General features: G+C 33.4%; 1 protein-coding gene across 10 annotated transcripts in view; it reads right to left on the bottom strand.

Annotated features, from left to right (window-relative positions):
* MYO9A (myosin IXA) overlaps positions 1 to 16,790 on the bottom strand; it is a 263,829-nt gene that overhangs the window by 56,950 nt on the left and 190,089 nt on the right. For all 10 annotated transcript variants that reach the window (XM_077881727.1, XM_077881730.1, XM_077881731.1 and 7 more), the window contains 6 exons: positions 15,575 to 15,687; positions 11,543 to 11,685; positions 9,394 to 9,617; positions 8,787 to 8,903; positions 6,863 to 7,051; positions 5,528 to 5,575 (listed from right to left, as the gene is read on the bottom strand). In XM_077881727.1, coding sequence (XP_077737853.1) covers positions 5,528 to 5,575; positions 6,863 to 7,051; positions 8,787 to 8,903; positions 9,394 to 9,617; positions 11,543 to 11,685; positions 15,575 to 15,687 — 834 coding nt within the window. The remainder of the gene's footprint in view (positions 1 to 5,527; positions 5,576 to 6,862; positions 7,052 to 8,786; positions 8,904 to 9,393; positions 9,618 to 11,542; positions 11,686 to 15,574; positions 15,688 to 16,790) is intronic.

A 16,790-nucleotide genomic window follows, 5' to 3' on the forward strand; every position in this document is an offset into this window, starting at 1 on the left:
CCTATGGAAAAAGAGAAGATATTTGCAAATGATATATCCAATAAAAGATTAGTGTCCAAAATATATAAAGAATTTATAAAACTCAACACCCAAAAAAACAAATAATCCAGTTAAAAAATGGACAGAAGACATGAATAGACACTTTTCCAAAGAAGACATACAGATGGCTAACAGACATAGAGATGTTCAACATCATTCACCATCAGGGAAATAGAAGTCAAAACTACAATAAGATACTACCTCACACCTGTCAGAATGGCTAAATTTCACAGCACAGATGTTGGCAAGGATGTGAAGAAAGGGGAACCCTGTTGCACCGTTGGTGGGAATGCAAACTGGTGCAGTTACTCTAGAAACAGTATGCAGTTTCCTCAAAAAGTTAAAAATAGAACTATCCTATGATCCAGCAGTTGCACTATTAGGCATTTACCCAAAGGATACAAAAATACTAATTCACAGGGATACATGCACACTGAGCATTATCAACCAATAGCCAAATTATTGAAAGAGCCCAAATGTCCATCCCCTAATGAACGGTAAAGATGTGGTTTTTACTCAGCCATAGAAAAGAATGAAATGTTGCCACTTGCAACAACGTAGATGGAGCTGGGAGGTATTATGCTAAGCAAAATAAGTCAATCAGAGAAAGACAAATGACATATGATTTCACTCATATGTCGAATTTAAGACACAAAACAAACGAACAAAGGAAAAACAAAGAGATAAAGGTAAACTAAGAAACAGACTCAACTACAGAGAACAAACTGATGGTTATTGGAGGAGATGGTGGTGGCAAATTAAATTGGTGACAGGGTTTAAAAAGTACACTTGTGATGAGCACAGTGCATTGTATGGAAGTCACTACATTATACACCTGAAACTAATGTAACAGTATGTTAATTAATTGGAACTAACATAAAAACTTAAACACAAAAAAATAGCCTTCAAGACTTTTTAGAGTCATGTGTATATGGAGGTATACATGTACATATACTTGATAAAATAAAAAGTAATTTAAGAGTTTTGATACATGCATAAACAGATCAATGAATAGAGAGTATTCAAAAAATCCAAATACATTGAGAATCAAGTATATTATAAAAGTGATAAATGAAAAATAAATGTATCATTCCACAATGTTCAGACAATTGACATGTTTTTAAAAATAAATCAAACTTTGATCCCTATCTTACTCAAGACTAAAACAAATTCCAGATGATTCATTTTTAAGGAAATTTTTAAAGGAAACAAATCAAACAATAAATATATGAGTGAAAGGCATGGGGAAAGTAAAAGAAAATTATTATAATAATCATTATTTATCTAAGAAAGATAAAAGCGTCAAACATAAAGAAAACAATGGACAAACTTACATTTCTATAACAAATCAAACAAACAAAACAAAATAAAAAGCAAAATTCCACTTGGAATATCCTGAAAAAGAAAGGGGGATATATATATACATTTAAACACTTTAAAAAGGCACAGAGTATTTCTGGAATTAAAAAAAGAAAACTGGTTACAGTGATTATTTCTAGGAAAACAGTTTTACTTTATAATAAATATCTTTTTTTTAAGATTTTTATTTATTTATTCATGAGAGACACAGCAAGAGAGAGGCAGAGACACAGGCAGAGGGAGAAGCAGGCTCCCTGCAAGGAGCCTGATGTGGAACTTGATCCTGGATCCCGGGATCACGCCCTGGGCCAAAGGCCAGACACTGAACCACTGAGCCACCCAGGCGTCCCTATAATGAATATCATTTTAAATTATGTTTATATGAATTTGAGTTAAAAATAAAATCTAGTTAAAAATTTAAGAGATCATGCTCAACATAACTAGACCAAGAATATCATTGGTGATAACTGGTAACACTGCCTGTTATCAAAATACATTGTAGGAAAGGTTGCACAGAATTTCATTTTTTTTTTTTTAATTAATGAGAGACACAGAGAGAGAGAGAGAGATAGACAGAGACACAGGCAGAGGGAGAAGCAGGCTCCATGCAGGGAGCCCGACGTGGGACTCGATCCCGGGTCTCCGGGATCACACCCTGGGCTGAAGGTGGAGCTAAACCACCAAGCCACCCGGGCTGCCCAGAATTTCAGTTTTAAAATAATTAAGTCATGAGGATGTCATACAGAATATGTTTAATTATACTGTATCACATATATGAAAGTTGCCAAAAGATCTTAAAAGTCCCTATCAAAAGAAAAAATTATTTTGTAACTATCTACAGTGACAGATGTTAACTGAATTTATTGTGACCATTTCACAACATATACAAATACTAAATGATCATGTTGTACATGTGAAACTGTTTTATGTCAATTATGCCTCAACTTTTAAAAGTTAAAATAAATAGGAGCACCTGGGTGGCTCAGTCGATTAAGCATCTGACTCTTGGTTTTGGCTCAGGTCATGATCTCAGGATTTTGAGATCAAGCCCATACTGGGCTCTACACTCACTATGAAGTCTGCTTGAGATTCTGACTCTCCTTCTTTCTCAGCCCTTCCCCACTCTCTGATGTGTGCGTACAGTCAGTCTCTCTCTCTGTTTTTAAAATTAAAAAAAATTTTTAAATGTATCTTTTAAAAGAAAAAATTATATAAAGCACCTGGTAGTGGAGTGTTAGCAGTCAATTGTCTTAATAAATTAATCAAATAACCAACTATGTAAAAAAGATTCAACTCACAGATCATCTCAGTTTCATAACATAGCCTTGTTCTGTGATGTCTCAAATATTCCCAGATACTAACATTTTATCTCACAAATATTCCTCTATTCAGAAAAACTGTAAATCACACACATGTATGTTATTCTCTTCTACTGGAGCTCTAATATTAAAGTTGTTTTTACTAAACAGATCTGTTTACTCTGAATAGATCAAAGGGTATAAACAGAATCAACAAAAGAAAAGTCTTTCTTCACCTCTGGATTCTGTCCAGTTCCTCTTTACAGAAATCATCACAGGATATTAGTTTCCTGTGTCTAATTTCAGATATTTTATATGTATGTATGAGTACCAATATAAACATGTTTTTTGTTTTTTAAAAATATTCAAATAATAGCTTTCTATCTAGTATTTAGCTCCTTCACAAAAACAGCCTGGAGAAGGGCTTCTTTTACTTTAGTGTTATAGCAGCATTCTATTTCAGAAGTGTATCTAGCTTATTTAACCATTTTCTTATGAATTTAGACTGTTTTCAGTCTCACTATTATTACAAACTACTCTTCAATAAAAAGCCTTGTACATCACAACATGATCAGTGTGGGTCAACATTTTTTGGTTTTCTCTTTAGATATTTGTAGAACTTTATATATACAATTGTTAAAGCACCTTCTCCAAGAAGGTTATGCAAATGATCCCCCAATTCACAGTACTGAGAAAAATCTCTATTTACATATCCTTCCAAAATAGGTAACTAATTTATTTTTAGTTTTTCCCATTGATGAACAAAATAGGAATTTACCATTCTTTCATTTTGACTAACAAGTATAAACATTTATTTGTATATTTCTTAACACTTCTATGATTTATCATAGTCCCTGAAATAAAACAGCTGTTGAATAAATGAGTTGTCCTTATTGTACTTTTTTTGAATGTCATAAGCTTTGCTCATTTTTATATTGAGGTATTATTCTCTTCTGTATAGACATGAAAAAGACGATTGATTCTTGCAAGACTTAAAGTATATCAAGTGCCTAAACACTACCTGTTAATAACAGGCCCTCTACTTCTCTACCCTTTCCTTAGTATATAATTTCATTTAACCTTCACAAAAATCCTCAGTGGTGGGTGGTATATTATTCCTATCTTATACACGAGTACATTGAAACTCAGAGACTAAGCTAAGGTTACTTAATTGGAAAATCCTCCTTCAGAGAACAAAAGTAAGCCAGGCTAAGATACAGGCATATGTCCTTTTGTTTAGATACAGGTAGGTGTATGTCCTTTTGTTGCTCTGTGCTTTACTGCACTTCACAGATTAAAGATGTGTGGCAACTCTAAATTGAGCAAGTCAGTACCATTTTTTCAACATTTGCTCACTTTGTGTCTCTGCATCACACTTAAGTAACTCTCACAATATTTCAAGGTTTTTATTATTATTATATGTTAGGCTGATGTTACTATTGTAAATATTTTGGGGCACCACAAACTGCACCCATCTAAGGGAGGAAAGTTAATCAATAAACCGGTATGTCCCGCCTGCTCCACTGCCCAGTCATTCTCCTGTTTCTCTCCCATTCCTCAGGCCTCTCTATTCCTTGAGGCACAATAATATTAAAATTAGTCTAATTAATAGCCCTAAGTGTTCAAGTGAAAGGAAGATTCACACACCTCTCACTTTATTATTTTTTAACATGTTTCTCACTTTAAATCAAAAGCCAGAAATGATAATTAAGCTTAGTGAGAAAGGCATGTCAAAAGCTGAGATAGGCTGAATGCTAAGCTCCTGTGCCAAACACTTAGCTAAGTTGTGAATGCAAAGGAAAAGCTCTTGAAGGAAACTAAAAGCGCTATTCCAGTGAACACATGAATGATAAGAAAGGAAAATAGCTTTATTGCTGTTACGGAAGAAGTTTCAGTGGTCTGGAGAGAAGATCCTTTAACATTCCTTTAAGCTAAAACCTAATCCAGAACATGGCCTTAAGTCTCTTCAATTCTATGAAGGCTGAGAAAGATGAGAAAGCTGCAGAAGGAAAGTGTCACACTTAACAGAGGTTGATTCATGAGGTTTAAGGAAAGAAGCCATCTCTATAACACAAAGGTGCAAAGTGAAGCAGAAAGGACTGATTGTAGGAGGAGGAACATTTGCTTCAGGATTGACTGCAGGTAAATAAGACTACAGGTAAATGAAACAGTGGAGAAGGGGGACTACTATACTCTCTCCCCTTGGCTAGATACTGTCTAAACTACTACTATTTTGTCAAGAATGAGCAAATCTCTTCTTTTGTAAAGCTTTCCTTCATTTCCCTTTCCATAATTCAACAGACTTGGTACTATTTTCTACTAATGATTTTTTAAATACCTGCCTTCACTGGTAGATCATGAGCTCCTGTTGGGCTTAATTCATGCTTGCAATTACAGACATTATCGTAAAGTAAACCACAGGGATGCGTAATACAATAGATAAGAACAGAAACAATGGTAAAATATGCTGGAATGTCTTGGGAATGTCTTTTGAATTAGAAGTAGTTATATTTGTAAAATCCTAAATAGTCCTCATTCCTCTTTTTTTTTTTCTTTAGAAAGAAGAGAAAGTTAAAAAAAAAAAAAACAACCTATGTCTCAAAAGAGATCATGGGTAAATATTGTCACATTTCTGCTATTTTAGAAAGTCATCAGATAAGTCACAGAATCTGAGATATGTCTGCCATTGTAAATTTTTATAAAGACATACATGATAATCCCTTAAGCATTTGATAAATATTCCTTAAGAATATCCACAGAAATACTGTAGAATATACCTCAGACTGCTAAAAATTACTCCTCACCAACATAAGAAATAGATTATAACTTACTAAATCAGTTTCTTTTTTCCTTCTTTTCTTTCTTTCTGTTTTTGGTACCTAATGGGAGAGAAATCCAAAAACTGTTATAACAAAGATGAGCATATTTTCTTACTTCCTTGCAAATGTTGAGATTTTTGCTCAATAGGTAATAATGTAAGCAGCTCTTTATTACTCAAAAGAAAATGTATAGTGCTAGCAAACAAATATAAGACAATTTTTAAATTCAGTAAACCACAGTGCCCATAAAAGCAATAGAATAAAAAGGACAATTTAGGGATTTTTATCTTTTTAAACATCATTTCTGTCCAGAAGTCACTCCAACCTAATTTAAATGATTATTTTAGTCATTAACTGAATGATTACTAACTTTTAAGATTACACTTTCCATATTTTGGCTCTAAAAAATTCTCCATCCCAGAGCTAAATATAAAAAGGTATCACATGAGACACAAAAAACTCTTTTATACATGACATTTCCTAATAACCACAGTATAGAACAATATAAACCTAACCTTTAAGATTATAAACAAAGGCACTATATGCCTACTAAAAATCTTCTTCTGAAAAAAAATAAATAAATAAAAATAAAAATCTTCTTCTGTATAACACGAAGTCCTTAACCTAGACCTAGAACAGAAGAACTTTCAAGGATTAATTTATATCTGACTACTTCCAAAAGTAAGTTAAAATAACTGAAAATAAAATAGGACCCAATTAATAAAAAGGATTAATAGTATTCCTGATACCTAATAATTAGATACCTAATTATTTCAGCTGAAGTACTGAAAGGAAACACATAATACAAAACTTTCACTAAACCTGCTATCTCTTCTGTAATATGATTTCATAGTAACTATTATGAAATCATTATTTAAAAGGATTGAAGAATTAAATAAAATATGCAACACTGTACAATTCCTGCCACTTAATAAATGAATGTTATTATGGTTATATAGATCTCTAGAAACACATTTTCCTAAAACCTAATTCAAGAAGAAATACAATTTGTGGTTACTTATAGAAAGGCCATCAAATGATACAATGAATTACATCTTTTTTGGGAAAAAAAAAGAAAAGGAAATTCATGCAGTGACCTCTATCAAAGTGGAGGATATAATGTTGAGAACACAAAATCATATTTAACTCAGCAAAGAATATATTAATTGCAGAAAGTTTAGATAATATGATCTGATAAACTTATAAGATAGAATTAAGTTTGCTGAATCTAAAGTAGTGCTAAGTGGACCTATTCCGTGTAACGTTTTTCTCAAATATCAAACACTGTCTCAGACTCTTAAGAATTCTTAACTGAATCCTTTTAGAAATCAAACATAACATATTTACCTTTGTGGGTATACAATCCAAAGTCTTGAATTCGTTCATATATTCATCTAAAAACACTTTAAAAGTGTTGACCCAAACTCTGACTGGAGATTCACTCCAATCACGCTGCTCAAGCCTCATGGTCTTTTCCAGAATCTGTTCAAATAGTGCGTAGAGGTCTTTATACCTTATGCTTTTCCCATCATCTATCTAATAAGCAATAAGAGATGAAATGTTAGGTTTTATTTTAAAAAATTATCTAAACACAGAAGATATTCAACTTGTATTGGGTAGTGTTTAGAATAAAGATTAGGGTCCTTCCTAACGGGCATGCCCATGATGTCACGTGGTATCTGTAAATGCCCTCTCTACTGTGGAATGTCTGCAGAATAAAACCTATTAAATTTTGGTAAAATACCTAACAGTTTAAACAATGTAACAATTTCAGAAAGTCCTGGGAACTTCTCTGTAAGTCTGGCTTTTAAACTATATTTAGCTATAAAGATTATTTGCATCCCTCTTAATTACTATTGCCTCAGAAATGAACCTTGTTTAGATAGTTCCACACTAAAATTGAAAGAATGAATACTTGAATCCTTGCCTAATGATATATTAGGTAACCTTTATTTTATTTTTCCAAAGAAGAGCTGCATGTCCTGAATAACACTGTATTACTTGCAAACGAATCTATATAAGATTACTTTTAACTTATTTAAATAAGGCCCGGAAAAATAAGGCTTTAAAACATCAAAAAGTGTTACATATATTTAGAATTTGTTTCTCCTTCACTTCCTCAAAATAAATTGAACATTTTTGATCTAGGGTTAGAAAACCACTATTAAGCTCCACTTCATAATTTTGGCTCTTCTGGGCAGCCCGGGTGGCTCAGCGGTTTATCACCGAGTTCGGCCCAGGGCGTGATCCTGGAGACCTGGGATCTAGTCCCATGTCCTGCTCCCCACATGGAGCCTGCTTCTCCCTCTGCCTGTGTCTCTGCCTCTCTCTCTCTTTCTGCGTCTCTCATGAATAAATAAATAAAATCTTTAAAAAAATAATAATTTTGGCTCTTCCTATGTAATTTAAGTATATTGGTGCACCTAACAACCCTGAGTCCCTAATCTAGGAAATATAGGTATGAAGCAGAGAAACAAAGATGAGCATAATAAGCAAGCAGTTGAGCAGGATTAGAAAAATATGGCCAACATTGTCTCAATGCAGACCTAGTGATTTGCTATAGCCTGATTACTACTCTTGTTATGGTCTTGAAACTCCTATTCTCTCAGACTGCATGGTTCATGTTTTTAAAAAAGCAAAAAGTCTTCTACTGAGAAAAAAAAGTAGAAGGTACACAAGAAAGTTCTCCTGATTTCTCTTTTCATAATGAATTACAGATTGAATATAAAAATGATTAAATAGAATATGAAATTCATAGATTCTAGAAATCAAAGCATAAATTATTATATACTGTAGCATTAAAAGAAACTTTCTAAAACATGACCAATGTCATATAAAATTATGAGGTAAATCTGAAGTGAAATAAACTGATAAATTATATAAATTAGTGAACATAAACTGCTTTAATTCCATTGGGGAGAAAATGTGTAATTCCACACATATGAATATTAGAAGCTAAAGCCTAGGCCTAAAAGGATTTTGAGAAGTCAAAATAGTAGAGAGTCACAGAATCACTTCTATAATATGTGAATTCATCATCTTATAAAATTCAACATCTTAAGGTGGTGGGGGTGGGGGGAACTACTCAAGGAAATTGAAGGAAGGTATTAACCTAAGACCAGTCAGTATGCTTTCGCTACCTATTCCTAAAACAAAAACAAGGAATTTGAGAACTCTCATTGAACACAGTCTCCGTATTATGTTATCTTCCATAGCATTGTCAAATTTTTCATAAGTTAACTACTGAATATCCTAACACAGTCCAACTTACCGCCAACGCAGATGAATAAAAGCTGAAGATATTCTGCCGAAATTCTTTCAGGGCTTTTTTAAATACAACATCCACTAATGTGTCTTTCTTGCTGTCTTCATTATCTAGGTCATTCATCTGAAGGCCACAGAAAGAGTTTTTGTACACAATCAACTAATTAAAAAGAATACTAACAGCAATATTGATTGGTTCTTCAACCACGATGGTTCTGATGGTCCTGCAAGCCCCTGCTATCACTGGACCCAGGTAAAACTAGAGAGGCAAAGTTTTATTACTACCAGATGATTTCTAAGGTCCTTCTAACACTGTATTATTCTACTGTTCTGTTACCAGAAAAAAAAAATTCCAAGTATACAATGACAAGCCTCTCCTTAACACATGGAATATAATGTGACAATTATGGTAAAATATTAAGTCCGCAAAACCCTAACTCCTGTCCACCCAGTCTGAGTAACGTATATCCTTTTAGTTACAACTTTTTCATAAAGAACAGAACACCTAACTTACAGAAGCATATGTAAACTTGATCTACAGGGGCCATATTCTGATAAAAACAAGTATCCCACAGTCAAAGCCACTTATGGACCTAACTCAGCACTCAGTGTACCTTTTTCAGAAGAAATTCATCCATACTTTTTAAATCACTGACACTTGCTATGATCTGGACAGAGTCATTTTGCCAGTGCACAGATTCCAAAGCCACATTGCTGATCTTCACACTTCGCTTCCGCTTTGCCTTTGGAGAAGGTTCTTTGTTCTCTTTGCACTCCTTCCGGCAACTACCAGGCAATTCTGGGCTCAAAGGAGGTGTCGGGTGATACTGAACTAATTCTATAATTTAAGATAAAGTATCCAAAAAACAATTTTAGTGAAAATACTGAAATCTCCACATTCTTCCTTTTAGGTTTAACTTCCTTTAGTAAGTCATCAATGAAAAACAAAGTAACAATGTTTGTAGTCAGGCAGTTAGACAAATACAGACTGCGCATTTGTACAGAAAAAAAAATTTTTTTACATTTTTAAAAATCTAAATTCAATTTGCCAACGTATAGTATAACACCCAGTACTCATCCCATCAAGTGCCCTCCTCAGTGTCCATCAAGAAAATGTATTTTTAAATTACCACTTTACAATGGAAAATGCCATCAAGTCTCCCAAGGGGCTACAGTCTGATACTGAATACCTGGATGGGGGTGTCTTGTAGAACTGAAGCATGGATCCCGAACACCTCAGTCCCAAAGGAAAAAAAGAAGAGTACATATAACCACCCCTAGCACTGACTATTAAACCAGTCACAGCTTTACTATATTGTTTGAAAGAATATTCAGCTATATACAAATCCAGCAAACCAGTGAAGTTTGATTATTATTATTATTTCATTGCTACGGTCAAAGCCATATATGCTTCAGTGATATTATCTGTTGTTATCCTGGCAACCTGCCTAGGGAGCCACATAAGTCAACCAGATCATTTCTCCTTGGTCTCTTTAGTATTAGGATTTTCTTATACATCTCCCAAATAACTGTCTGAACTTCTCAGAGAATTCCTGGAATGCATTAACTTTGTATATAATATTGGAAAGCACAACAAATCTTCTCTGATTATACCAGGGAAATGGATTCCATATAGGTTTATCATAATCCAGAACTACATTGGGTTTGCCGAAGCCCTACCTGGGGCCTGATAAACCTGCTGGGCCCTTCTCACTTCATGAGGAATGTTCTCATTCCTTTTAAAAGCTAATTCTGATAATGAAGGAGAAAAGTAGCCTCCTACATGCTAAATGCCACCTCAGGCAGAAAGGAAGACAACTCCAATCTCAGATATGGCAGCAGAATAAAAATGATAAACATACAGAATACACGTATGTGCAAATTAGTTATCAATTAGAAGATATAAGTATCTAATCATTTCATTTAGCAAAGTCATTATCTTTCCTAAAATAAAAAATATTACTAAAGAAATTGTAATACTATTTCAGTACCAAAAACAAGTGATACCTTAATAAATTACTACCCAAAGATAAATTAAAAGCTACAATCTTAATAAATATACACCTATATACATATATCCTTACGAAGCAATGAAGTCTGCTAATAATATATGCTTCAACTAAAGAGCTACAATTATAAAGTCAGTATAGATAGTATAGTATAGCAGATCCTTAATATATAGTAGGTACTTAATACACAGCACGGTAGTTAAGAATGTAGCCTCTGGAGCTAGGCTACGTAAATTCAAATTATCAACTCTATCAACTATTACATGTGCATAAGGAAATAACTTCTCTGTGGTCAGCTTTCTCATCTATAAACTGGGAATAATAATGCCAACCCCCCAAAATTGTGAGGATCAATTGAGTTAATACATACAACATGCTTAATACAGTGCCTTGCACATGGAAAGCACTCAAATATTAGCTGCTATTATCTTAATTTTTACTAATAATACATATTTGTTAAGTGAATGAATGTCAGCTAAACTTTTACACTTTAGAAAACCAATGCTAACTGAAGATTCACCATCATTCTTAAAGTTGTTGTTGCTTCACCATTTTGTACCATACCTCCTTGGAACTTCTGTACAATGTAATTTTATAATTATCTTTTACTTAAGGAAAGATTTAACAATTCTGGTCCTATTTCATTAGACTATCTGGCCAACAGGATTGCCGTTACAAATACTAGAGGAATAATGAACTCTCAGAAAGAGTGAATAAATTATAAAGATAATCTCCACCCTCTGTCCACTTTTACCATCTGGAAACTGATGAGCTGGAATCATATCTGAGCCAGCAAAGAATGCTGAAACCTCTGACTGGGTGGCAGCTTTCACTCGGGTAGTCTTCTTCTCCCCTTGTTTCCCTTTGGCCCAGAATCTCATCTTAGCTCTCTGAGGTCTATTTTTAAAAATAAAGGTAAAAATGAAAATTAGTATGTAGCAGTGACAATATTTGTACATCACTGTAAGCTATTTAAAGACCTTTCACATGTATTGCTTCATCTAACCTTGCTTCATCTAACCTTCACACTTAGGTTTAATCATATTTAATCTTCAATTTCACATTTAACTTCAATCTGGAAGGGAGATGGTTTTCTCATCTTGAATACAAGATATAATAAGTCCTAGAGATGGGAAATAATTCCCTAAAATGACATGGCTAAAAAGTGGTGAAACTAAAATTCCACCTCAGCTTTTCTGATTCCTGAACTGCTATCTTCTCATAAGGAAGTTTCTAGCTTGGGCTTAGAATATAAACAAACAACAAAGGAAATACTTTTTAAAACATCATTGATAACCCATCACTCTAAATATATTAGTTCACTCTTTTTTTGGGGGGGAGGGGAGGAGTGTGCTAATTTCCTTCCATTCTTTACCCATATGATTGCCCATTTTTACATCACTGTAATTATGGTGAAGATACAATTTTAAACCTTTCCACTTACCATTATATAAAATAAAGGTTTTAATGTGACTTTTATATTCAGAAGTTATCAGTATTATTAACAAAAGCCACCATTTACTTGAGTTGTTATTTTGCTCCAGGCACAAGTGCTTACATTGGCTTATCTTTATTTATAAAAACAAGTTTACTTTCAAACTACTGTAATCATTTTATAAGTGAAAACCTAGAGACTTAAATATGAGGTAACTCTCCCAAAATTATACAACCAGTGACAAAGCTGAAAACGTCTAACTACTCTGCTATACAGCCTCATTCTTAGTGTTATATACTCCCTTCACACCTTAAGATAATGATAGCTCACATCTACTGCCCATATATCATGTATCCTAACCCTATACTAGGAGCTTATTTCTGCATTTGTTTTTTTCCTTTGTATATTCACTCAGTCAATAAAAAAAAAACAGGAGCATCTATCAGGACCCAGGCACTATGCCTTTATGATACGCCTAATTTTCACACCTACTATAATAAATAGCTCTTAATTCCAATTAACATTTAATTAATTAACAATTCCAATTAACATTAATTAATTTTAATAATTAAATTAATTTGTTAAAATTAAAATAATTAAATTAATTCTTAATTCCAATTAACAATTAATTCTTAATTCCAATTAACATACAGTGTAATATTAGGTTCAGGTGTACAATATAGTGATTCAACATTTCCATACAACACCTGTTGCTCATCACAAATGCACTCCTTTATTCCCATCACCTATTTCACCTGTCCTCTATCCATCCCATGTTTGTTTGTTCTCTGTAATTAATAGTTTAGTTTGTCTTTCTTTTTCTCCTCTTTTCTTTCTTAAATTGAGTTTGTTTATTCTCTATAATGAAGTTTGTTCTCTATAATTAAGAGTCTGTCTCTTCACCAGATACGTCACTTGCAAATATCTTCTCTCATTCCATAGATTGCCTTTTAATTTTGTTCATGTTTCCTTCACTATGAAGAAGCTTCTTATTTTGATATATTCCCAACAGTTTACACTTGCTTTGTTTCCCTTGCTCAGGAGACATATCTAGAAAGAATCTCCTACGGCCAATGTGAAAGAGGTTACTTCCTGTGTTCTCCTCTAGAATTTTTATGATTTCAGGTCTCACATTTAGATTTTTAATCCATTTTGAATTTTTTTTGTGTCTGGTGTAAGAAAGTGATAGTTTCATTCTTTTGCATGTTGCTGTCCAGTTATCCCAGCACCACTTGTTAAAGAGATAGAACAAACAAATTCAGTAAAGTCAAAGGATACAAAACCAACCTACAGCCATTTCTATACACCAGTAATGACGCAGCAGAAAGAGAAATTAAGGAGTCAATCTCATTTACAACTGCATCAAAGCAGTAAGATACTTATGAATAAAACTAATCAAAGAGGTGAAAGACCTGTATTCTAAAACTACAACAAAACTTATGAAAGAAACTGAAGATGATACAAAGAAACAGAAAGACATTCCATACTTGTGGACTGGAAGAACAAATACTATTAAAATTTCTCTACTAGGGATCCCTGGGTGGTGCAGCGGTTTAGCGCCTGCCTTTGGCCCAGGGCGCGATCCTGGAGACCCGGGATCGAATCCCACGTCGGGCTCCCGGTGCATGGAGCCTGCTTCTCCCTCTGCCTATGTCTCTGCCTCTCTCTCTCTCTCTCTTTCTGTGTGACTATCATAAATAAATAAAAATTAAAAAAAAAACTATTTAAAAAAAAATTTCTATACTACACCTAAATCAGTTTTCCTCTTTTCTTATCTCTTTCATCTGTCTCTCTGCTCAACCTTCTAAGATACATCCTCAACTTTCTTTCCAACTATTCTAGTCATTTCTTTATGCTATAACATTTTTAATTTTCAAAAGTTCTTTTTATGATGAATGTTTCTCTTTCATGCATTCTGTTTGGTCCATGTATGCAGTTATACTTATTTATACAGAAGGTCTGTTGATTAATTTCATGTGTCTGTCTTGAAGTTTTCTTTCCCTTGCATAGTTTATTTCTTCCAAGTTGTATTATATCAATTAGTTTTCATTTCTGTGATATAAGGTGTTTTTTCAAGTGTGGTGGTAAAAAGTAAAAAAACAAGATACTGTCTGGAAGTTCTAGTGTGTATTGGTGGAGCTTCCAAACTGGTTTTCCTTCTATGATTATCTGGCTAGTCCATTTAGTAGGGAAAGCCCCTGATACCAATATCTCTATCTAGATCTTTCCTTGAGGGTTGTACAAAGGTCCCAAAGACTTTTTGAATTGTCTGCTTAGGGGATATGTGAAATGTGGGAACTGAGTGGAAGAAAAAGCTAGGGGAATCTTAACATTCAGTATGTAAACATTCATTAAATCTCCTTATTTCAAGTATTTACCCAAGTCTTCAAATGTATCTGAGAACCTCCAAGTACAGAGATCTTCTAGTTTATCCTCTCCAGAGAATAAATCTCCAGGTTCTGCTAGGATTGGGGAAGATCAGTCAACCAAATGCTTCTTTCGCAGGTTTATCCAGTTGGTTTAGAATTCAGCTTCCTTCTATTTATTAAGACATTTAAAATTTGTCTATTTACTTTTTGGATTCCACAGCTTTATTATAGTTGTCTCCAGTTGTTTTATTGTTTGTTGTTGTTTGTCCTGCATAGGTTTTGTCATTTTAGCAATTTTGGAGGAGGAAGTAGAAATTAAATTTATATATTTAATCTGCTATGCCCAGCCATATGTTGTTCTACTATGGTATATCTTTTTCCCAAAAATTGATCTCTAGCATAATCTGGTCTGGATTTGCATTATCATGGATTATACCTCTACAGACATTGAAGAAACAGTCTTTAACAGGATTAAGAACCAAAAAGATTTCAACGTAATCTTCAAGTTTTCAGTGAAGGTTTAATTGCCTTATGTAACATAGTAAGAGAGAAAGATATTTACTTGACAAATAATAATTCCATGTACTCTTCTGAAAGGAACAGAATTATTTCATGAAAGTCTTTTCCAGTTCCATTTATAAAAACACTTAACTCAGAACAGAATCCAAATCCAAAGCTGGAAAATATTTTCAGTCTCATGTGATTTAATCTTTCTCTTAACAACAAAAACCACAGGTGGTATAGTGATTTAAAGACTTTACCCAAATCACACTGCTAAACATATAAAAGATAAAGCTCATCATGTAAATGTGAATTATCATACACCTGTCACATAGTAGGTACTTAATTTTGTTGAAAACTAGATAAATTTCAAAACTAGCTGCTCTCTCAATTATGCTTTTAAAAAGAGGCTGAGTATAAACTATAGTCAATTAGTAAATAAAATTATATTATCCCTATTAACTCTGTATATACTTTATACCTTATATCCGAATCTGAATCCTTCTGCCTCACTGCCAATTTTGTAATCTCTCCTTGAGACATAGTCTTATGTAGTTTTGCTTCTTCATCAACTGAAGAAAATCGCTGTGATGTCTGTAACAATTACATACACAAAAGACTTTAAAACCAAGTAACTATATCATAGCATTGTAATTAAAACTGAAGTTACAGAATTGAGAATTACATCCATTAAAAATATATAAAAACACATTCATATTGTTCAGCCATTCATTGAAATAAAAGAACCTACTAAAAACTCTATTAAGTTCCTAGAATAATCTGAAATAAGAGAACTTGGGTCAATGAAATGCTGAACAGGACCTACCAGCTCATGTTTTCTGATAACTTAACAAAATCAAGTGGAAAGGTAAGAAAAAAGTCAAAGCCAACTACAGATACAGACAAAAGATCCAGGATCTGATAAATCTAGAATAAGTATAGTCTTTCATGCCTCCCTTTATTTGTCCCTGCAATAATTATTTTTATGGCCTAACTTCTATTGTAGATTCTTATTATAACCAACCAAGGATTTAAGAAAGCTAGAATACAGGAAAAAAGAAAAAAAAAACCCACAAAAACAAAAACAAAGCACCAAACAATTAAAGATCATTATCACCACCAATGGTCTAAATTATAAACATCTTACATGGCTTTATCAAACTGGGACCTGAATTTCAACCTGCAATTTTTGTGCCATTTGTTTACTATGTACCTTTTAAAGAAAATCCCATTCAGAAGATAAAATTTCTTGTTACCTATTCAAATACTTCCCTAATATTTCATTTTTCTATAATTAAAATACCAATTACAATTGGTATTTTTCTCTAGCCTTTTAGTTTGCTAAAACAAGGACCTGTTTTATCTTCTTACCTGAAGCAATCAAAACAAAACCAAAATCCCAGACAAAATAGTTAAGAACCAGCAGTTATCCTTGAGAGATGGGAAACAAAGGAAGGGAGTCCTTCATCTGTCCCAGCTTAGTGCTGTGAGACAGTTTCCAGGCTGTGACACAGAAAAGGGGAATCCAGGGGAACCCTAGCAGATTCTCTGAATTGAATACACGAAGCTGAAAGTCCAGAGAGACTAGAGACCAAAAGAGACAGTACTGAAGAAGAAAAAGATGTATAAATAAAGAACTCTAGAGATCTTCAGAGGGTATTTAGTTGAGTACTCATTAACACTTCTATGTCAGACAA

This window comes from Canis aureus, chromosome 32 (assembly GCF_053574225.1).
Source record: "Canis aureus isolate CA01 chromosome 32, VMU_Caureus_v.1.0, whole genome shotgun sequence".
Taxonomy (NCBI): Eukaryota; Metazoa; Chordata; class Mammalia; order Carnivora; family Canidae; genus Canis; species Canis aureus.